General features: G+C 39.0%; 1 protein-coding gene across 3 annotated transcripts; it reads right to left on the reverse strand.

Annotated features, from left to right (window-relative positions):
- Positions 1–390: 390 nt before the first annotated feature.
- LOC135646201 (potassium channel KOR1-like) lies at positions 391–19,472 on the reverse strand. Of its 3 annotated transcripts, XR_010498998.1 has the most exons (14): positions 19,096–19,440; positions 17,748–17,972; positions 17,596–17,659; positions 16,058–16,397; positions 9,448–9,743; positions 8,989–9,069; positions 7,676–7,774; positions 6,291–6,512; positions 5,947–6,135; positions 5,024–5,099; positions 4,648–4,942; positions 2,482–2,603; positions 1,171–1,459; positions 391–834 (listed from the first exon to the last, which is right to left on the reverse strand). XR_010498998.1 is itself a non-coding variant. In XM_065165484.1 (13 exons), exons 1-13 carry the CDS (start codon positions 19,326–19,328, stop codon positions 1,224–1,226), a joined length of 2,478 nt encoding a protein of 825 aa, XP_065021556.1. In that variant the 5' UTR covers positions 19,329–19,472; the 3' UTR covers positions 1,187–1,223. The 3 variants fall into 3 exon arrangements, 2 of the variants coding, with proteins under 2 accessions (XP_065021556.1, XP_065021557.1); XM_065165484.1 differs by lacking the exon at positions 391–834 and having other exon boundaries at positions 1,187–1,459; positions 19,096–19,472; XM_065165485.1 differs by lacking the exons at positions 391–834; positions 1,171–1,459; positions 2,482–2,603 and having other exon boundaries at positions 4,802–4,942; positions 5,024–5,089; positions 19,096–19,472.
- Positions 19,473–24,297: the final 4,825 nt, after the last annotated feature.

A 24,297-nucleotide genomic window follows, 5' to 3' on the forward strand; every position in this document is an offset into this window, starting at 1 on the left:
TACAGTAGTATAAAAACCCCTGACCGGCATCCGGCTTAGGGGAGACAAAAAACAAATCAACCCAGCAGTGACTTACTCGTCGAAGGGGCCAAAGTTGATAATGACGACGAGAGCCATCCTTGTAGGAAAGCGACTACCCCCCAAGCCACGAGTATTCCAACCAAGAGTCGTCAACCAGCATCCTGACGATGAGCCGTCAACCAGCATTCGGACCAAGAGACACCAATCAATATTCCGATGCCAACACCCCGTTTTGAGGGCTTGACCGACCTCGGCAACCAGCTCAGCCGACCAAAGACTCCCGACACCGACCCGTGGATCAGGCCGTGCTGACTCATCAGTCACGACGTATCAGTTCATCAACATTTTTCACCGGATCAAAAATGATAGTACACACAAATTTTGAAGAATATATTTGCATCATGTAATTAGGATTGACGACCAATAAAGAACTCGTTAGTTTCATCATATCCTTTTTTTCAGAACTCGAACACTACTTGAGTTTGTGAACCAATTCTAAACCCACCCGATTTGAATGTTTATTTTACTCGACATATTCATTGAAAACATAGATTAATGAGAACAATAAATGGACTCGTAGGTAGGTGCGAATACCCAAAAAGAAGCACTCCGCTGCTATCCCTACGTACGTACTTTACAGGTATGTTTCCATCCACCTCAGAGTCCACGCTTTCTCTCACTTTCAGCCACCGTTATAACATCAACCTTACGGTTCAATATGTTCTTCACAGTTCCTGTCTATTTTATGTTGTTTTCCAATGCCTTGAATCGAACAAGTTGATACTGTCTTTAATTCCTGTCACCACTGCGTACCTGAAATATCAAGCTTAGAAATGTCAGATGATTTGGAAACATCAAGTTTGCATTTGTTACTCAGTGCCTTGTTGAATACGGCTGACTGTTAATGTCAGATCACACGTCGTGATTTATCAGTAGATGATCGATCAACAAGAAATTTAATTTAATGATTTAAATCATTAATGATTTAATGATTTAAATCATTAATGATTTAATGATTTAAATCATTAATGATTTAATGATTTAAATCATTAATGATTTAATGATTTCAACTGTGAAAATTGTTCGGCCGACAGCTTGCCATGTGATACACATTTTGTATGATACATGTGACAAATAATCTGATCTCACCTCTGTGTTAATAATGTAGGGCAACTGAGCTGGTTATTCTTCGTAGCAGTGTCTTAATCTGCAACAAGGTACAGCTTCTGGTTGTCACATATCATGGCTACATCAGATATCCTCCCTCCCTCCTCTGATAGAATTCGTGAGCCTGAGCAGTTTAGCAGCTCTTGCGAGGACTCGATGAGTTCTTCCATGGTGAGAGGTACCCACAGCACTACTCCCTCCTTTCTCTTTTCTTTTGGGTCCCATGGGTGGAAAGGGAACACCGTGCATCTCCTCCGGGGTTGGGTTTTGTCTGAGCGGAAAAAGAATGACAAGAAAATGTCAAAATATAGTATTTTTGTACATGTAAAATGTTTGGTGCAAGCCGTATAAACAATGATGCACACAGGACTTGAGATAATAATTTAGGGGTATTTATAAAATGCCAAGCAGTTATTTACAGAAAAATAGATAAATTAGGGATTACTTGGTCAAGACATTGGTTGCAAATCTGACAACCCAAGCAGCATTTACAGAATAACCATAATAAATAAGGATTTCTTATGGATTGTAACATTTTATTTTGGTCAAGATACTAGTTTATAACAAAGATTTAAATACTAGTTCAATATTGGCAACCTGTCAGACTGGCATGGTACCCAAATACTAAGTAATGTTCTGGTAAAAATGTCAGGATATTAGTTATAACAAAGATTCTGGTAAATACTAAGTAATTCAATTTTGATAACCTATCAGACTGGTATGGTACACAAATACTAAATAATATTCTGACCTTTTACCATCTTTTATTTATCATTGGAATCAATAACAGAAAATGTGATATGTCCAATGATATTTAGCTATATGGAACATGATATATTAGGGATCTTTTATGACTGGTGACAGTGTACTTCAGTCAAGATATCAGTTGCTGCAAATATTATCTGTTTGATATCAAAAGATCTGTTGGATGTATCCCAACCTTTTACTGCCAAGAAAAATTATAACAGAGAAAAAAAAATGATGTCCAAATGGTACTGAGCTATATGGTTCGTTTTTTGGTGCTTTCTTAGATGGTAAACAATGGTTGAAATATTCGGACCTGATTGGCATTATTAAGTGGGTGTTGGTAGGAAAGTGAATGATGTATAATGTTACAATAAAAAAATGGAATAATGAAGATACCAATTTTAGCATTAGTTGTGGATTCAAACTAAAAGTCTAGGGTAGAAAGCAATTTATCCTGAAATGTAAAACTAAATTTAAGAATCAGCTTTGAGAATGCAAGATCTGAGAAGCAATGTGGAAAGTGTTTGAGAGCTACAGTGCATCTACCTTGAGTTTGTGTACCACGATCAGGAAACTTGGAGAGCTCTTCAAGCTTTGCATCTTCCAGCATCATCATCAACGATTTGCTTCCACATTTTACTGCTTCATCTAATGGAGTACTTCCCCACCTGCAGTTTAGCAATTTCTGCGACTAATGTTTACATTCATAACAGAGACTGCCAGTAAAGAAAAGCATAGCAGAGAGATCCATACTGAATGCCAAATCCAGTCTATCAAAAGAATAAGAAGAGGTTTGATGTCTCTAATGAAGCTTTGGCATGATATATGTGACGAGTAAACACTTGGGGAATTACTGCAAGAATAGGATCCAAAAACTAGTATCCAAGACATGGTTTGCTTCTACAAGAAAAAGCTACTTTGTTTGCTTCTACAAGAAAAAGCTACTTTGTTTATTTTGCATGTTGTTGTCAGACTGCTTTATGAAAAGTGAAAGAAGCATTTGTTGTATTCATGAACGAATTAAACAAATATCTAAATTGATGAGAAAATTTCCATATATAGCCACAAAAAGTTCACTCAATGATAAGAAAAGCCAGAAATAGAAAGCAGTGTAGGTAACTAAAGATAGGTAATATTACTTCCTTAAGTGCTAATTATTCTCAGAATTTTTAAATTGTTTTTCCCTATTAGACTTGTATAGAGTAATACATGGTTTTACCTAGTTTAAAATCTGTAGTTCTTCAGAGTCAAATAGTCAATGTAATTGGATCCTACAACTGTATAGCCTCATGGACAATCTCTGTTCAAGCAAGATAGTTGAATTTGACTGTTGACTTCGATGTTGGAAACTCCTCAAAGAGATTGCTGTTGCTTTTTCTCATGTTTTCATGTTTACTTCTTGATAGGAATATATGGTATTACCTAGTTTAAAATCCCTAGTTCTACAGAGTCAAATAGTCAATGTAATTGGATCCTACAACTGTATAGCCTCATGGACAATCTCTGTTCAAGCAAGACAGTTGGATTTGACCTTTGACTTCAATGTTGGAAACTCCTCAAAGAGATTGCTGTTGCTTTTTCTCCTGTTTTCATGGTTACTTCTTGATAGGAATACTATCAAAATCAATGATCCTATGCATGCTCCTAAGATCCTACTAAAGAGGATATAGCATCACAGATCTATAATTCAGTTGAATTTTTATAGTGAAAAAGGAGCATATTCGAGATTCAAAGTAAAAAAAGATTTAAATAGATTACTATCTATAAAATAGACATGTGGAGAACCATACGTATCATGGATTGGACACTTACAAATTAGATAATGCAGAAACACTTGTTGGATTCTTCATATAAGGATGTGTTTTTATAATAGAGACTGGAATAGTTCAAAGCACTGTAAAGGACACTTGTTGGATTCAATTTCTTAATCAGATATATAAGGGATATGTGAGAACTAGGGGCTCAACAATATACATAATGTATTGAACTACACATGACTTAGATATAAAAGGAACATTTACTGGGTATATTCAAATATTCAATATTTATTAAAATAAATAAAATGACAAGAAAAACTCAGACATAACTGAGATCAAGATTCAAATTGCTAGAAGCTACCACAAAATGTGCTAGGCACTACAAATCAATTTGTGCACATGAACTTATGATGTACAACTAGGCAGACAAGATTAAGAGTTGTTGCAATCTAAAGTTATTCATTATTTTAGTAAGATATGAGGTTCATCATTTATTTCAAAGCGAAACTTCGATTCAAGAGAATAAGTTTCCTGATGATCCATGTGTTAAGAGTGAACAATATTATGAGTAACAATATTTTAGCAGTAGCTTGTCTAAATGGAAAATGTTGTGGACCTGTTATTCATTATATCATAGCAATACCATAAGTGTTAATAATGGTATTCATATTTGTACCATATTATACACTTTCAAGGAAAAAAATTGTGTATCTCCATCCCATTTCTGTCTGTAACTATGTTTCACTAAATATTGTCAACAGTAACAAATTTCAAATATACACCATTTTTAGAAGCACAACAATGATGCTGAAACTATATTATCTTGACATGTGAAAGAAATTCAAAAATTCATGATAAAGCATTGAGTGTCACAAGGTAATCATAGTTGAATAAAAAGGGACTTGACAAGCACATGTCAAACAGATGCAGAAAATTTTATGTATCAAGATAGTACCTGTCAATAGCAAAAACACTTGCCCCAGCTTCTAAAAGTATTTTTGCAATAGAATATAATCCATCAGCAGCAGCTATGTGGAGTGGTGTACGATGATCATAATCGCTTGAGTTTGGATCTACTCCATAGTTCAAAATCCTTCTAATAAAATCTGAGTCTCCTCTTGCAACAGCTGCACAAAGTTGGCTGCCAGCATCTTTAAGATGTAGTTTGGCCCCTTTACTATGGAGTAAAGAAGCCACCCGGTCATGACCATGCTTCACAGCTTCTAACAGTGGCGTGTTTCCGAAGTTATCTGATGACATGGATAATGTATAAGCATTAGCAATGCAAAGATGCTTTGTGTAAAGTAAATTGACATGTACACAAGGGGTACCAGAAAGGTTGATATCTACGCCTTCTCTAATGAGGAATATTGTGATGTCTTCAAACCCTCCTGAAGCTGCAAGATGCTGGGCAGGATAATAAAGTTAATAGGTTCATACAAAGCCTGAGTAAATTGAAAGAAATATCATGATAGTTTGACCTCCTATCAAGTATTTAATCATATGGAATAATAAGTAATGGTCTTTTGTGTAAAAATAGTCATTGCATGACAGTTGAAAGTTTCAACTTGAAACATGTAACTTTCTTCCTGTGTTCATAAAATATTTTAACCAAAATGATCATTGTTAATGATGCATGTTTTAATTGGTATGTCCCTATTTACACCATGAAATACTCTAATACATACAGGTCCAATCATCCTCCTTGTGTCATGCATGCTAAAGTCAAACACTAAAAATGAAATTACAAAAGAATTACAAATTTCAAGGTAATCAACATAGGTCAATATGGTGACTTAATGATAAGAACTCAAGAAGCATGAGCAATCCTGATAAATACCATCTGAAATACTAAGGTATCCTTTATTTAAAGAGAGTCTTTCCATAACTAATAAGCTTGAACCGAAAAGGATAACATTCAGATATCATTGTAGTTTTTCTTGGTCCACTTTTCATTTAGAAATTATTATCTACCACTCCAGTGTTAAGGTCTTTCAGAAGTTACAGAATTAACGGAATTGGGGAACTGGAAGTTTCAGCTTTGGGTTGATTTTCTGGCTGATGTTATCCCTCTTTCTGTTAACTTATGAAAGACCAAAGTCACCAAGCAACTAGAAAAACTTGCCATTTAAATTATATAATCAAAGAGAAGAGAGAACATGAATACACATTTAATCATAATCCACTGAAAGAAAATGATTAGTATGCAATTTAGAACTAAGAATGTTCTAAAGTGTATTCCATTAATTCATACCAAAGGTGAACGCCCATCATAGTCTGTCTTCTTCGGATCAGCTCCCGCTCTTATCAGACCTTTTAGATGACGCAGATCTCCATAGTAAGCAGCACTATTAACCTTTAAAGCAAGTTCGGCTTCTTGCTTTCCGATATGAGATGTGATATCGGATTCCAGTTGTTTGATACGCAAAGTAGATTCGTTTCCCTTTCATGTACAAAAATGTTCCATTAATAAACATTTAAAGAATTGTGGAAGAAATTAGTGGATATGAAGATTCTAGCAAAGAAATGCAGAGGAACAAGCATAAGACAGATATTCAAACAAAGAATTGCCTGACAGTAATGTGCACAAAACTTTACCTCAAGAAGGTTACTCAATATTGTCCTACCATCCACAAAATACACCTCCAGAATATTTGTGAAAAGTTGCTTATCAAGACGTAAGAGTCTACAGAGTTCACAGACACGAACTGTATAAGGCTGAGGAATGTTGCAAAGAATGGCAATTTCTCCAAATGAGCTGCTGGGCTCTAATTGCGTAACAGTCTCTTCTGATCCATCTTCACCAACCGCTATTCCTTCCTGGGGGAAGAAAAGTGTTAAGAGATAGATAAGGCAATGTCCATAATGTAATTTTCTCAGTTGGACTTGGAATTGTACATGTTTAATCCAATTTTATTATATAATCCTAATGTTTATGGGTGGGAAGAGAAAGAAACCCACATTATACCTAATAAAATCCAAAACATGAGGGTTATTTAATGCTATACTAATTCCTTTTCATGTGTGGCAGGTGTCATCTTTTAATACTATTGGGTCTCACAAAAAAAATCAGATTATGTCCACCTTATTCCTTTTCATGAACTTTTCATTTGCTATAAGATCATCTTTATTTATCAAACATCACTTAATACCAACATAATGTCATGTCCTACAAAAAAAAATTGCACCTTAATGTACGAAACCATTTCGTGGCATCCATTTAATCTTATGAACAAGCAAATATAAATGGTTCAAAAAATCCAAAATTTATAGTTTGTAATAGGGTTTCGAATACTGATTCGTACAGGCATACCAAGCTCTTCTCCGTACAGTATATACCGGTATCCATCGTCAATACACCAAGGCATATTGACGACATGCCCTAAAACCTTAAAAATACCTCAACCTACCACACCGTACCTCGATAACGGTTGAAATCCGAGGTGGTACTAATCGGTATACCTCGATACTGGTCGGTACACCTCAATACCAGTCAAAACACTAGTATCGCCCGGTAGAGAGCGGTCCATGTATTGGTACTTTCTCGGATCGGTGTGCATCGCTCGTACCAGATGGTACACATTGAAATTGAGAACCCTGATTTGTAAAATCCCAAAGAACTCTATTCTGCCTGTACCGGTCCATACTAATCAGTATATAGTGGTCCAAGAATGAACTGGTATATGAACCACCCCATTTCAAGCAGTTCAATCCAGTCCAATAAAAAAAATATCTTTTAATTTTAAAGCCCCACTCCTTTAGGGCTTGTGAATAGCCAAAGTGAAAATTGTTATGCACCATTGACAAAAGTTATGTACACTGCTTATTCAAATACATAAAGCGCTCAAAATGAGAAATGTTTACTATGCTAACTATTGTATATAATTAGAATTCCTGCTTAACTATGACCATAAGTTGGACCCTAACAAATAAAATATCTAAAGAGAAGAATGATGTACAGAATCATAGATTATGATTGTTACCAGAACACCATGGCAAACAAAATATAGCTGGTCAACTGCATTGCCCTGTTCCAGAATCAGTTCACCTGGAAGGAAAAACTCTTCCTGCAGCCTGATTACCTGCAACATCATATCAATGAATTAAATACTGTTTTTTAATTGAAATAATCTAGAAGAACAATCTATTTTTGGACAACATGAGACAATGCCTTCCCAGTTCATTGTGTTAAAATCACCAGCCAATAAAATTGAAGAAGAAAAAGCAGTTTGGTTCAGAGGAAGAAGATTTGCAACACAAGATGAAGCATAATTTCTTTAAAGTTTTTATGACAGGATTGTATTAAATACATGGTCAGTAGTACATTCTTAGACATAAGAAAAAATAGAGGCTAATTGAGGAAGCTTCAGAATGTTGATTTGATGCATCCCTTACATGACCTGAGTTAGATCAATTTGGGAGTTGATTGGATTTATTCTAGAATCAAACCATTCTGTCCTAAGATTATGGAGCTAAATGCACTAATTTAGTGAATTAAAACATTTTCTATGTTCATTAAAGTAAAACCAACTTTTAGATTTTTTATTAAGTAGGACTAAGACTGGATATATGAAATACAAATTTATTAACACAGAAACAAAAACTTATCATTAAGATTGATGGATAGTAGGATCAAAAAAGTGGAAAGGGAGTATTGAGGGTTGTGTTATGTTCGTGTGACCTTTTGATTAAAACAAAAATTTTGCAAAATAGTTGAAACTTGTAAGGCCAGTCATTCTTTACAGTTCAGTACAAATGAGAATCTTAAGTTAGAAGTGTGCAGTTTCTGTATTTGTTGTTTGCCCATGTGAATCTCACTGAAATGACAGCTAAGTTCAATGAGGTTCTCACTAAAGTGGGTTCTAGAAGGGTGAGTTTTATGAAGCCTTGCTCCTGCATGTGGGATGCTGACTTTATAATTTGGGTACATGAAGCCTAAGTCACAGGCCCACCCACTATATTAAAATGCCTTCCAGTGAATCAAGAACCTTTTTTGTTTTCTATGTGATTCTCCAATGGTCAATGATGTTAAAAATCAAACAACCTATAAAATCGACATCATGAGTAGTAATCAATCAAAAGTGTATTTTATGAAGCAATCTTTTAAAAGCCAATAGGAATATATCATGGGGACATGAAGACAACAAGTATTCATTTTAGCCGTCAAGAGGGAACATGATATTTATATGAATGAGGCATTCAGCACTTGAATGATTTATTGACAGTAATTACAACATAATGTGGAAAATTTTAGCTATAAAATCACTTGCTTAATAACAAGATAGAGAAGGCTTACAATCTGATTTATGAATTCTGATGAGCATCCCTTTAAGAGTGGAACATTTTCAATGCACGGTCTGTATAAAGTTTGAGAAATCTGCAAAAAAAGGATCAGTTTGTTATTACAAAATATCACAAAAAATAAGGTAGGGAGCAAAGACATCAACATCATCAACAAAGGATATGATGAATGATATATCAGTTCTACTAGAACTTGTAAGTTTTTTTTTCATTCTTTTCAACATATGAACAGGATATGCTATACTGGTAAGCTGCAAACTCATACAAGAATAAGTAATACAAGAAAAATTTTTCCGTCCTAACAATTCAGGAAATAAGAAATTTAGGACTCAAAAGTCTATAAAAACATAAGTATCACGTAATAAGGTAGACATGAAACACCAGAAAATGGAAATGGAATGAAGAGTTGTAACTGTTTGACTCATAATGGTCCAGGGATTCTTGTCATTTGCACCTTCGCACGAATTGAAGCTGGAATATCTTGGAGAACTGAAGCTTCAGTATAGCTGCTTTCATACTGCAAGCGCACATGTCCTTTAATCTGGTCACGTATGTCCTTCCCTAATCTGTTTCTGTTCATGTATCGTATAAGATCTTTCATTTTGTCTCTAAACCTTTCTGTTTTTGATCCTTTCACAATCAGTGCAGTCATATTACCAATAAGATAAGCTCCCAGAATCATATCAAAAGAGACATAGATCATAATAAATACCATTTCTCTGGGATTGACTGCATGTATGTCTCCATAACCTGTAATCATCAGAGTAAAAAAATTGAGAATTTCAGAAAGAAAAAAAATCATATAAAATTATGACAATCTGTTGTAAAGTAGATCATTAAATACCAATTAGATGAGTCTTAGATGACACATCAAGAGTATTAAAGCTAGTGTTTGGAGAACATATATGGTAAGAAAAGAAGAAAATTTCACATACAAATATCATACATATTTGTATATGAATATATAATATTCATCTGATATATTTTTTGCAGTTTCCAAATTACATGACACCTTTGCTCTTTTCTTCTTAATTTAAGACATCCAACTTCAGAGATCAACGTTAGAATTTATCTTCAAACAATGTTTATTCTTGTACTACTTTTCATTATTATACTGAAAAGTTTTGTGCTTCAAAATCCAAGCCAGCACAGCAGAACAAATTAATCTTCCACAGTAATATGATGTTTTAACTAACTTGTCTAACAAGCTTCCAAGTGACTAGATTAAGCTAAATTTATAATACAAAGATCCAACCGAGAAATATTATAGTTTCATCAGCTAGAACAGAAAATTATTAGAGAAAATTTATTTATTAGAAAAAATGAGAATTAAAGGACAAAAAAGCTACGTGAACAGCTCAAATGCCCAAAACCTTGTCCATAAAAACTATGAACGTGAAGAATTAGGTTACATATGCAAACTATAGTTTAGTTCAAGGTATACAGTTTCGAATGGTACCGAGCGGTATGTATCGGTTCGATAGTAAACCGGTACGCGGACCGCTCGCTACCGGGCGATATTTTTTTATTATATATATATATATATATATATATATATATATATATATATATATATATATATATATATATAGAGGCGACATCGCCTCATTTTTCTGCAATGTCGCCCCGCCTGGGGAGAAGAGAGGCGACATCGCACATTTTTTTAAAAACTTTTATATATAAATATACAAATAAATAGATATATAAATAAAAGATTATATATATATATATATATATATATATATATACAGAGAGAGAGAGAGACGAATTTTTTTTTTTACTTATAAATATAAAAAATATATATATATACCGAGCTGTCACGGACAAACTTTGAAACAGGGTGTTTGATGTAATGCTTATGTATGTCCGTGTCTGTTGGCATGATCATACCTTGTACCGTGTGTAGAGGGGCAGCCGAAGGCTTATAAGTCCCATTTTAGTTGGGTTGGTGGCCTCTTTAGGCTTGTAAATAAAGGTTGTGTCATGTAGACACGTGCGAGAGCTTTTCGGTCTGTAATGGACCATTTTACCCTTTGTTGTGCCACTGTTCAGAGCTTGTAAAGTCTATTTGTAATTTGCATTGTCTATGAAGTGTTTTTCGGACATGTTTGCTTGTGGATCCCGTTTGAGGCGTTCTCTCTAACCCGTTCTCTCTTTTGGTGGTCCTAAGGGACAATGGGAGGCTTCGGGGAGGCTGACCTTTGCGGACGGACACGCAAGGGTGCCGCACGCCTTAGGCAAAACCAGCTAAGGTCGTGACATTTGGTATCAGAGCGGGACAAGCACTCATAGAAACACTTGACATGCAAACGTGGGGGACCTAGCGGGGCTGCGTTGAGGGCAGTCAGCACACGCGCGACCGTTTGAGGGAAAACGGGCATGGAGATGTAGGAAAAAGGAGTCGCTCCGAGGAGCGGGCATCTGAGATTGGCATTCAAAGGAATGGCCAACCCTTCGCGCAAGAGGCACCATGAGAACAGGCAAGCTTGGAAGAATTTGGAGCACATAAAGGTTGGGGTGGCTGAGTTTGAGCTACGGCTCAACGTTGACAACTATACTTGATGGTGCTCTAGGCAAGCGAGGCGCTTGGCAAGAATGAGACCATGCAAGGTGGAATGAGTTGCTCAACGACCAAAAGAGTTATGCAAAGCTCACAGAGGTGAGGGGAATTACTAACTCGAAGAATTTGGTACTCATGCATGGGCTTGTATGCGGACGACGGAATGTTCGTGGCCATCCCAAGGCGGTCGAGACTCGGCGCCATGGAGCATTGAAACTTTCTCTTCGGCATGTGAAGGATACGTCCGTAGGAGGTTGAATTGTGCAACGAGTTCAGCATGTTGCTAGGCCTTGAGGGGTGCAGTGGGGGCTGTATTGACGGGGAGTCGCAATCTAGCAAGTGCGTTTGCAGGAGGCAGAACAATGCACAGTTTGTTCAGCAGATCGAAGTAGTCCAAGGGGATGGTGGTCTCCGAAACGAAGAGAGATGTTGCTCCAATGGGACAGTTATCCAGGAGGGATAAGTTCTGGCTCTCCAGAGGGAGAATCCTATGAGACGGACCTCACAAGTTGAGGAGGAGTACCTCAACAAACAACAACTCCACGAAGCTCGATGGACTGAGCAAGCGGCAAGGAGTTGTCGCATGATCTCGCTCGAGAGAATGCATTGGTGGATGCATTGCGAGATCAAGTGGGGGAGCGACCTTAAGCAACTTAAATGAAGGCACACTTGGAGTCGATGTGGAGATCAGACTCAAGGGAGGGCTGACCCGTGGAATGGTGGGCGCGAGGGCCACCATCGACTCAATGCAGAAACGAGGAGCGGGGCAACTTGGGTGTAACTTGGCGAAGTACCCAAGCCGCATGAAGGGAGCCAGCATAGAAGGTGGAACATGGAGCAGAGGCACAGTGCTTTCCTTAGACAGAGGTCAAGGACATGGACTCTTGCAGAGGCAAGAGTAGGATCATGTTGTTCCATGGGCCATTCATTCTGTTGGAGCGGACTCATCTTGCATGGTGCCAAAGACGAAGGGGGGCTTCGGGGCACATGCACCTTATCTCGGAGAAGCATTTGAGGGAGGAACTAAGGCGATTCAATTTGCGGAGGCGAAGTTGGGTTCAGAAGGCCTTAGCACGGGGCAAGAGGACGTAGAGGCGGGTACTCTTGAAGAATATGCCACAGTGTTGCCATTCGAGTTGCTATGAAGGAAGCGGTGCGCAGCGGAGATTGTGCTGGTAGGGGCAGAGGCCCAGGATCCAGGCAATGGTGCACCAATTGTAGTGAAGTCGGGGGACTTCGGGAGCTACTAGGCGACGGACTGTCCTAGAGCGGTGCTTCATCTAGGTGTGGCCCAAGAGTGGGTGGATGAAGGTCGATTGCCAAAGGAGCGAACAAAATCGAAGGTGGATGAGACCCTGCGATGTATTGGCAGAGGCCACACATGGAGGGTTCACAATTCGAGTTTATTCCACAAGGATCAGAATGCAATGGAGATGTCACCAGGAGGTGACATGGTGCAGCGGATCGTGGTGGAACAGTTCGTGGCAATGCGATACACATGACAGGTCCCGTGAGGGATGAGATCATATGGAGGTATGATCGGGAGCTACTGGGAGCTCCGCTTCGGTGAACAACACGACGGCAAGAAGGGCTATGGATTCAAGGAGTGAAGGCCATGGTACCGCAGAGGCGGGTCTTCCGGGCGTGCACCGAATTTTGCATCGGATGAAAACCTTGGTCATCAGCATATGGGGGCTGGGTTCCACCAAGGGAAAAGTTCGAATGCAAGTACCAGTGAGTTCCATGGGAGGGACTTGATCATGCAGAGGTATGATCGAAGCAGCTGGAGAGTTGGACTGCTCCAGAGCTCATATTCGCTTAAGGGAGCCCGGCAAGTCAGAGGACAAGGCCGAGTAAGCGAACGTTGCTACCAAGGAAGCTATGGAGAACAGAATCGGTGCAAACCCTACAATGCGATGGCAGAGGCCATGCATGGGAGTGCAGTCTGTCTTTCCATCGACCAGAAGGAGCTGCTTGGAGAACACAGAGGTGTTGAAGCAGGGGGTCGAAAGGGGCGAGGAAGCGACGACGAGTCCAGAGGGACTTAGCTACCCAAAATCAAGCATCAGTTAGAATGGAGGTGGACTCAGAGGAGTGCCACGGAGACATGTCTACTGATCGTGAAGAAAAGGGATGCAGATGCGAGGCGACGGATAGTAGGGCCATGGGCATTGCAGCGCCATGGTACCGTAGAGGCGGGACTTCCGTGCAAGTCATTGATCCCTTGCTCTCACGGAGGGAGAGCGTTTGGTCGTGAAAGGGGCCGAGGAGGTGGAGCATGCAGAGGCAATCTCCAAGTACCGGGACAAGGCTGAAGGGCAGAGGCCGAGGAACTTCGTAAGACCGGTGTCAGTGTGCTTCTCATCAAGACAGCCGTAAGTGAAGGACTTCGGGTCATGCAAGAGTGCACTACCAAGGAACGAAGCAGGCAGTACGCGGTGCTGTACCTTTGCTACTCAGTGGAGTAGGCGGCAAGGTTGATGGAGAAGACGGTACAATCCCAGAGGCGACCTCATCTATCAGAGAATTACTCCAAGTTGGGGTGAAAACTTCCCGCATTCCAGAAGTTCGATGGCATTGAGAAGGTGAATCACAGTAGCTAACTCAATGCAAGGAGTGCAAACACTTCAAGTGCTTCAGAAGTATGAGCAAAGAGCAGGCGAAGACTAGTAACCAGCTCGATGCATGAAGTACAACCTCGAGGAGGCGGGCGAAGTCAAGTAACCTTTGCCTTCTCAACTCTTAAGAGAATGGGCGAAACCGAGTACCCCAATTCTCTTATCTATCCAGCAGAGGAGCTCTGCACAAGTTCAAAGACCCTTCGAAGATAATGAAAGACAACAGTTGTCAAATCCTCACCAACGGTGATCAGTGCTACTGAGAGTAGATTGTCCGCCTCATTTCCCAACGAAATGCCAATCGAAAGCGGAAGTGACGCGAACCTACTTGGATGTGGCAACTAACTGAAAGAAGAGTCAATGAGCAGATTTTGTGGAGGAAGGACCCAAAACTTCAGAAGTTTGCGAGACGATGCTCGTTAAAGCTCCAACAAGCATCCACCCAGTTCAAGCAACATGTGGAATTTCTGAGAGACTGGCGCAGTAAGGATGGTCTTTTCCTTCATCTGGGAGATCCGCAGGAATCAACGAGGATCAACACCACTCCGCCAACCCCACACCAGAGTCAGAGTCATTGGCGAGTTGAAGCAGCATGGCGGATCAAAGGTTCGACTACTCAAAAACAGCAGCGGAGAGCAGCTGGGAGCCAGGAGGCGCATTGCAGCTGGAGCAGAAGATTGAAGACTCAGCAAAGGCGAAGAGTTGCAGTGTTCACAAAGGCTTCGACGAGGACGTCGAAGGGATAAGTGGGGGAGAATGTCACGGACAAACTTTGAAACAGGGTGTTTGATGTAATGCTTATGTATGTCCGTGTCTGTTGGTATGATCATACCTTGTACCGTGTGTAGAGGGGCAGCCGAAGGCTTATAAGTCCTGTTTTAGTTGGGTTGGTGGCCTCTTTAGGCTTGTAAATAAAGGTTGTGTCATGTAGACACGTGCGAGAGCTTTTCGGTCTGTAATGGACCATTTTACCCTTTGTTGTGCCACTGTTCAGAGCTTGTAAAGTCTGTTTGTAATTTGCATTGTCTATGAAGTGTTTTTCGGACATGTTTGCTTGTGGATCCCGTTTGAGGCGTTCTCTCTAACCCGTTCTCTCTTTTGGTGGTCCTAAGGGACAATGGGAGGCTTCGGAGAGGCTGACTTTTGCGGACGGACACGCAAGGGTGCCGCACGCCTTAGGCAAAACCAGCTAAGGTCGTGACAGAGCGGTATACCGCTCGGTATATAGTACCGTATCATACTGAGAAAATGGCAAAACTTCGGTACGGTACAATATTTCAATCCTTGGTTTAGTTATAAAAAAACTCTCCATGTGTATATTGAATATAAAAGAAATTTCATTGCATAAGCAAATTATTGCTTAATTGTATCAGAAAATGCACAAGAATTCATGGATCATGATCATCATGTCCAGTTATCAACATAAAAGACTTGCAGCAGTTAGGGTCTCAAACAGTTGTATAACACTGATGTCCAAGTAAGATAAAAGAGAAAATGGAGGTTAGCAAGACATGGGATGTCCAGAAATACAAGTTGCTTCAGAATGAGATAACAATACATCAAACAGATGCTCCTGAACATTTTTGGCAAAATACAATGTCAAACTTCATACTTGTAAGCACAAGGTTGGTTCTGCATGTACACACTTCAGCATAAAACTAGTTAAGGATACCACAAAACAACATGAAGGTCTAAATCAAAAACTTGACAATTGATTTTTGCATATTTAGGAGAGTGCAACTTGGTATGTCTATTTAGAAGATGATTGCTCTGTTTCTTGATGAAAGGAATAACCTATAGTAATAGAGCCTCTCTTATTATTTGTGAAACACATAATTGCATACTTATATTTATTTTTCTTAAATAAAATGTTGACGAATACTTACCAACAGTTGCCATGGTTACTATGGCAAAATATAATGATGTTATGTAGCGCCTCCAAAGATCAATCTTTCTGAAATGGTTATAGTTGTAATCACCCAGCTTTAAGCTTCCTATCCACGTATAACTTTCCATAGATTCAGGCAGAGTGGTTGCTAGGTAATAAAAAATGCAGGCAGCTGTATGTGTGCAATAGAGTTCCACAACTATAAGTTTAACAATTCTTGTGAACAAGTAATTGATGCGAATATCCTTCTCCATCTTCTGAAAAAAAGCTGTGACTTTGCGAACCCGAGTTAATCGAATCCACAGTAGGTATCTTATTTCTTCTTTATTTCCTGAAGCCTGTATCAGCAAATTGAACAATAGAAACTCTTGACTAAGCTTATACATGCAAAAAAACAACCTAAAGTAGAAGGGTCAAAGGAAAGTAAGTTACTTGAGAGTTGAGACATCAAAAATAATGTAAAAACCACATCCTTTTTTCTAATGACTTTGATATATTGTAAAGTAATAGCACTTGTTCACCTTTAGTATAACGCTCCTTTCATTCAAGCTTAATAATAAGTTAATAGCAAACAATCATGAAAGTCAACTAATATGGAGAAGGGCCAAAAAGTCACAAATAAATGCGCCAAACATTTTTTTCAATAATAACCAAAGCTCAAAACTTGAACGCTCAATTCAAATACTTCCCTAGCATTTTTTCTGCCAGTTATTTTATTTACATATTAAGGTCCTTTAAGCCCCCAGTTTCAATTTGGCATGCCTTCAATTTTCAAGGCAATTAATAGAAGAGGAATGGTCTTTGGAGTTACAGGTTCAATAATCTTACAACTTATCTAATACAAAAGGAATGGTTTTCGAAATTGCTGGCTTGAATTATGGTTGATCTTACCTTCTTTAATTTAGATTTCTCTTAATCCACTTTATTAGCAAGATGAGGGAGATCGCGCAGGACTTCAAGACGGACCTGCGGTTCCAGAGCCACGCGGTGCTGGCAAGATTCAAACTTTAAATTATTCAAAAATCTGCTTGACAGTTATTCTAGTAACTCCCATCAACCAAATTACTTAATTGTCAATTGACAATAACTTGAATAAATCTCGAGTCAATGTTTAGTTCCAGAAGCATCCAAGAAGATTTATAAAAAGGTGCTATAAACTAATTACACTAATTTTCTTCTTTTAGTAGCAGCTTTTATATTTAGTTTTAATTGTCTAGTCCTTATTATTCAGGCAGACATGCATACAATCTAATAGGACTTCACATTCTTCATTTCCATAATGGTTTTGAGGATGAAGGTGAGCATGAATTCTTTGTACACCTTTGCCATAGTTTTTTCATATAGTTGAATTATTGCCGATTGATGATCTTGTGACTAAGTAGAAAATTCTAAAGACTGATCGACGTCCTAAAGGGCTCCCAAATACACTCTTGTTAAAGGTAAAGCAAAAAAACAATCCGATGGAAATTTTGCTGGCAGAAACGTCATACATCATCTGCTTGAACCAAAAGCAGAGATATGAAATTAGAACGTTACCTTATAAATATAATCCCAAGGAAGGCAGCCGAGCAAATCAAAAACAAAGTTCGATTTCATGTACCTGAGAACATCAGGAAAACCTCAGATGAAAATTATTTCGGAAGTTATTAATCCAAATGCATAAGGAGGATGAACAAAAACGAGATTACCGCAAGGCAATGGCCGTGGGGTTGCGTACCATGCGGTACGTGTGGGGATCCCGGTAGGCGAGGAGGAATTGGACGAAGATGTCGACGAGGAAGGCGACCTGTCCAGCGACGTCGAGAAGGAATAGGTTCTTCGGAAGCCCAAGGAAGAAACCGAACTCCATCGGCGTGAAGAAGGACGAGTACACCGCCCACAACAATATGAACTGCGTCCATAACTGGTACCACCTGCACCACCACCACCACCACCATCAGCGCCGCGGCCAGTTGTACCGTCGATCGAATCTCACCGCGAGTAACCATAACACCATTGGGCCTCAACTGCGGCTAACTCGTTTGGAAACGTGAACTCGCCCCGTGGGTTGGCAGCTCGAGATCATAAGGACAGTAGGACCCACTATTTTGTCCAATAAAAAGTAGCCATGTCTGCAAATTAGATGTACCCTGACATGGCCAAAACAGCTGAGGTAGTACCAACATGCGGCACAAGCACTTCTTGTACAGGGCAGCTCTGCACTGGTCGCCTAAGCGGCGAACAGCTGCAGACGATGTACCAGTACGTAATACCATTTTAAATTTGCGAGGATCGCGGAGTCTAAGCCATACAGCGAAGTATATATGCATATCCACAATATAAGTTAAACAGGTCTTAGCAAGAACATGGAACGTAGCAACACGACAAATTTCTGATCAACTTCAAACGTCGTAACATCTCCACCAGATGGAAGGCTACACACAAACCACACCACGCAACCCTTGTAAGTCTATTTTACTATCAATTTAGCTGACTCTGTAGAGTCGATTGAGATTTATGCTTTTGTTTTCTTTCACATATGACATGAACGTGTGAAACTGATGGTTTTCTTTTTCTAACCTTTGTGTGTCGGTGTATGGAGAAGACACTCCTGGATTCAACTCTTGGTTAATGAACGTGACTAGTTTTTACACTTTATATCGTGATTTGCCAGAAAGTTCACAGCAATCCGAGTTTGATATTGATGCATAACAAGGGGACTTCGATAAGGTTCATTGACCAGTCTCTTAAGCTCTTCTTTCACATGTTATGGAAGGGAGGGTTGGGTCCCGCACGGACCCGCCAGGGTTTGGCCAATCCGTTGATGGCATCAATTTGTATTACTACTCAGTGTGAACCAGATAGAGAGAGTTATATGATTCGTGTTCTGTTGAGATAACGCACTTTCTAACCGTCCGTTGAAGTGCCATCTTAACGCTACCGTCGACGTCCATTTCGTGGATCGCAATCGAGTTTGAGGAAAAACTCATCTAAGACTAAAAAATAGAAGGAGAAAGAAAGGAAGGAGCGAAGGAAGAGGGAGGGAGAAATTGTTACCAGTTATCAGGGAGGATGACGAAGCGATCGAGGAACTTCTCGCCGCTGGGCCTGCAGGCGATGCCGAGCCGGAGGTCGGACGCCAGGAGCGCGATGAGGCTGCCGCGCGACGACCCCATCGGCTCCTCCAACTCCTCGTCAGCCGCCACGTCCTCCTCGGCCTCCGCCGGTCGGGGCGCCATCACTGCCGCCAGTGCCCGCCTCCACCGGGCCCGTGCTCTCTCCCTCTCCATGATCGGGTCGGATCGGAACGGAAACCTTTATGGCGGGCGGATCTCGATGGGAGGGCGAGGCGAAGGCTCCTCCTCCGCCGTAAGGATTAGGAGGGAGCGAGAGAGAGAGAGAAATGGGGTGAAACGAGAAGGACACAGCGGATAAAGAATTTGGAGAATTTATAGGCGCGCCGCGCGCCACAGGAGAAAGGGTGAACTAAAATAGGTCCCCGGGCGCAGTTTAAGGGATGCTGCTGCGAGAATAAGGCTTCTTCCAATGCACCTGCGGCATATCTTATCTTATGATATTAATATTTTATTAAGTATTTATTTTCTATATATTTATAGTAATATATATATATATATATATATATATATATATATATATATATATATATATATATATATATATATATATATCCATCTCGAAGTGTGTTTTTAATGAATAAACCGTGTGAATCATTAATTTTAGTTGTTAACTTAATATTTATTGGTGAATTTCTGAAAAAACGAACTTTGAGTTTTTCTCATAAAACGTTTGAAATATTTTCACGTGAGACTTTTTTATCCTTATAATATTAAAAAAATTATGCATATTTCTTTTGCTATAGCGAGCTCTAGTTACACCTTTGTCTACATCAAATCACTCGACCCATTGACCATCAACTACAGTAATAATGCTCACTAAGAGTTAGTCAGGAAACCTATGCGGGTGGTGCTTAGGCCTCACACGAGGGCTATAAGAAAGGGAGCAATCTTGTGCTTGATAGAGAAAGGTGATTAGCGTTCGCGTGAGGGCCGGAGGTGATAATGAGGTTTTACATAAGGGTTGCAAGCAATGATGGGATGACAAGGGCCAAGGAAAGTGTAAGGAGGGGATGTGGCTTTGGTAGGCCCTCACTCGAGGGTTGAGGTAACAATAGACCCTAGTGCAAGGGTTACATGTAATGATGAAACATCACGTGAGGGCAACGACGAGATGACAAAGGCTAGCGAACAAGGTTGTTAAACGTAGGGCAAAAGGGTGTGACCGACAAACATATAGTGGTGGTTGACAAAAGTAAATTGATCATTTCTAAAAAGGGAGTGTTCTAAATTATTTTTTTAAATTTGGAGCACTCTACATAAAAAAAATAAAAATAAAATATTCAAAATTAAAGAGTTTTTTTTTTTAAATCGCCCGATAGTTATTGTGAATTCCAGATTTTGATATTTGTCAATGTCGTGAATTCAGACAAAATTTGTTGTGCCATGTCTATCAATAGTGACAACAGCACCACCATATATAATGGATGTATTGATTGGATACAAGGATCATTTTCCCTTCATCTCTAGTCATGTAATCTTATCATCTACTTTAACATTGTTATACATGATAAAGAAAATTCATCTTGATTTTACTGCTTTCTTATGCAACGATGAAGAAAGGATGGATTAAGAGTACACTAAGTTTGTGTTGCCCTATAAGTTAATTGATCTTTCTCTCACTAAATTGTGGTGTCCACAAGTTGAAAAGTTGGGTTTCGTTGACAATGATGCTTTTGTTTGCATAGGATCAATTGCTTGATATTTTTGGTTCTTTCTTCAATGAACCCATAATTATGGAGCAACGGTTAAATTTTCAAACCGGCCATTATCACAATCACATATATTTCATTGTTCACAATATCGTTTTCTACTGTCCTTAGACCATTTATACGGTGCATTAATTGCATATCTCACATGTACGGTATGAGAAGCTCATAATCACGTATAAAAAAAAAACTAAGTAGGTCATTAACTTCACGAAAAAAGATCATTATACCCCACAATTTCTGAAGTCTTTTCATATAGCACTCATAGGTTAAATATTTTTTTTTATTTTTTATTCGACTTGATAATCTTAGTGTCCTAACATCCCATGTCTAGGAAACGCATGTAGTATTTTAACCATAATTATTATCTATCAATAATTAATTAAAATATCTAGAGCCTTTTGTAGTACGATATACGATGATCATTGGTTGAGATTATAGTTAATGTCGGGAATAATTATGTATAACGTCTAACCATCGATTCACCCACTGTTTCCACATGTCATATTCTTTAATTCTAATTCCATTTTCATGTCCAAATGGCAAACCAAACCCACCCGCTGTTTCTTCTAACTTAATATGTGATCAGAGAGACTCCATTTGAGCGATGGAGGATACTTCCTTCCATATATTATTGATCGGTGGCATACGGACCAGCACAAGTAATGAGCTATCGTGAGTAGATTACATAGTTAATACTTCTTATTGCATGCGACCCCTCAGTATAGACTAATGAACTCCAATCCTCACTACAGAAAGACCTTATGAGTGCCACCAAGAGAGAGAAAGAGAAAGAGGGCGTTAGTGGATCTCATTAGGTCAGGTGGGAAACAACTACACTACGAGCCTGTAATGGGATCTTAGTGGAGATGAGCTCAATGTCATTAAGGACATGTCTAAACAAGGGTTTGCATATTTAGCTGTAATGGCACACAAATGGAGTATTAAACAAGAAGTCACTGGTACAAAAGACGCATCATTTCCACGTCAGGAGTTGATTCCTTAGAGCTTCAAGTGAAATATTCTATCACTAGTGTGATCCGAGTTTGCTCACAGGCGAACTATAATAAGAGATGTCGTATCTTGAACTTGTAGACTACGTTTCAGTGTTCTCCATTCTTTTCTCTCACGTACTGTCTCATCCAACCATTGCTTCCTTTTTCCTCTTCTGCTTTCCAGGCTATATGTAGTCCTTACTACACCTTGTAATATAGTATCAAACTATGCTTAACTTGTGACTACTATCTAACTTATATTGAGAAGGACATTCGACAATCACGTCTCATTCTCATCATATTACATGGGGCTAATGGGAATCTCAACACCTATCCCCAAACCCCAACATAGGAGGAGGAGTTTATACTATATATATATATATATATATATATATATATAGCCAAAGTAGCAAAAGTGCCAAATTTATATTGCATGGAAAGAGAAAATGATCCTGAAAACTTGCTAATCTTACTTGCGACTTGCTCGATCAAATTAACTCAACATGGTTTGCAAATATTGATTAGCCAAAAAAAATTTCAATTGAAAGTGATTTTTTTATGACTCCACTTTTAATTTAGGGCAACAAAAGTGCCCTTTCTTCCATTGGAGTTTACATTTCTTTCTGTTCATAGATGGCCATGGAGATAAAGATTGTATTTTACATTCAAATTTTAGATTTAAAGAGAACGTAATAAATTCATGCTTAAAAATCATGGAGAAATATATAAGATTTATTATCTAGTCTTGAATCGATTGAGCCTTCAAGTTAATTTAACTTGGATGAATTTTTAAGTTGAATTATTTATCAACCTATGCTATTGTTGCATGCATGTATCATTAAAGTGCTAGAACAAATTATTAAACCATGGAAAAGAAATCTGATTGTAAATGATATCAACATAAGGAATATTCAACCTCAGTATTTCAATTAAGTTACCCATTTGATCAAGCATTCTCTTGTCGGTGAGCATATCAACGTTTAGATGATACTGCCAATCGATTCAATGCAACAAGCGAAAGCTATGAACTGAAACGCAGCAAGCCATCCATTACTATTTTCTTCTCTCTCTCTCTCTCTCAAAGTTTTCTCCGACCATGTTTCCCTTCTTTAAGGAACTTAAGGCTAAGAGTCCATAAGATGTGAACTTATGAGAAGTGATATATGTAACAAGAAAAAGTAGAAGTAGATGAGACGTTGGAGATACCACTTTGGACTCCAACTTGGTATTTTACGTAGTGCACACTGATTACAAGACACCCACTCTGGCTAAAGAAGTGATACCCCACTGTACAACTGCATCCCATGCACGTCTTGGCCATCTCTTCTGTAAAGGCAGAGGCAGATGAGATGATCCATCACTTCAATAAATATTTCTTGGTTTGGACAGAAGTGTAGCTTCCATACTTGGGAGGTCAACAAGAGGAGCAGCCATTTGCATTGCAGTTGAACATCTCTTTCACAGGTAGAAAAGTGGCCTTTTTCCTGGTGTTCATGACTCATGCACCTATCGGCCTTTTCATGGTGATCCCCCATGTTCGGTTTCTGCACTTGAAGCTTTACCCCATTCGGTGGCTTATATGCCGATATAAAAGTCTGCAGCTGCTGAAAGCCACTAAAATCTGCAAACCATGAGCTCACTGAAACCACTGAGTTTGTCTCCGGAGGAAAAAGGAGAAATAAAAGGAAGAGGATAATTTGATAGGGACTGATCCATATGAGATCAGTATGCATTGAAACACTTGAAATGACTGGGAGAGCTGCACCTCAATCCAGTTTACTCATATATACCATTAAAGTTATTTTAATTCTCATGTATTCCCAGGGATGAGATATTGGCATGTCTCTTCAAGAGTCAAATGGGGTTGCTTCTTTGATCTGTCCCTTTCCACAGTGCAGTCGCAGTTAGTGATCATCCCTCAAGAACACTCTTCTTTGACTGGTCAAGCTAAGTTGCAATGGTTGGTGCAGTGTTATCTGAAATGAATTAGCTTAATAAAATCAAAAACAGACCTAAACTTGACCTAAATAAGCTATAAAATAATGCATCTTAAAGTAACATTTTCAAGGCATATCATAGTATTTTACTCAAGTGAAACCAAACTCATAAAGATTATTTCACACATATCTTGGAGGTCATTTCTTGCCTTGTATTGTATTCTAGTGCAGCCTTATGCTGTCACCATCTCATGCAAGTTGTGCATCTACATAAGCCACTTTATCTAAACAAAAACTGTATTAGTGCTATGCCCTATCTTTGTCTCAATCTTAATATTCTGATAGCTGCTGTTTTAGATTACGTGGTTTGACCTAATTCTTAGTGTTTTCTTCCACAACATTTCTTATACTAATAATGCCTTTTTTTCCCGGATGATGTGGTCCCTTGGATGATACAGTGAGAGAGCTACTAAAGTATAGAATC

The sequence above is a fragment of the Musa acuminata genome, chromosome BXJ3-8 (assembly GCF_036884655.1).
Source record: "Musa acuminata AAA Group cultivar baxijiao chromosome BXJ3-8, Cavendish_Baxijiao_AAA, whole genome shotgun sequence".
NCBI lineage: Eukaryota > Viridiplantae > Streptophyta > Magnoliopsida > Zingiberales > Musaceae > Musa > Musa acuminata.

Excerpts from the sequence above, each read along its gene's own strand:
- LOC135646201 (XM_065165484.1), bottom strand. The coding sequence starts at position 19,328 with ATGGAGAGGGAGAGAGCACGGGCCCGGTGGAGGCGGGCACTGGCGGCA. Across the intron at positions 2,604-4,647 it reads AGTGTTTTTGCTATTGACAG|GTGGGGAAGTACTCCATTAG; the intron begins GTACTATCTTGA and ends GCTAAACTGCAG. Across the intron at positions 1,460-2,481 it reads TCGTGGTACACAAACTCAAG|ACAAAACCCAACCCCGGAGG; the intron begins GTAGATGCACTG and ends TTTTCCGCTCAG.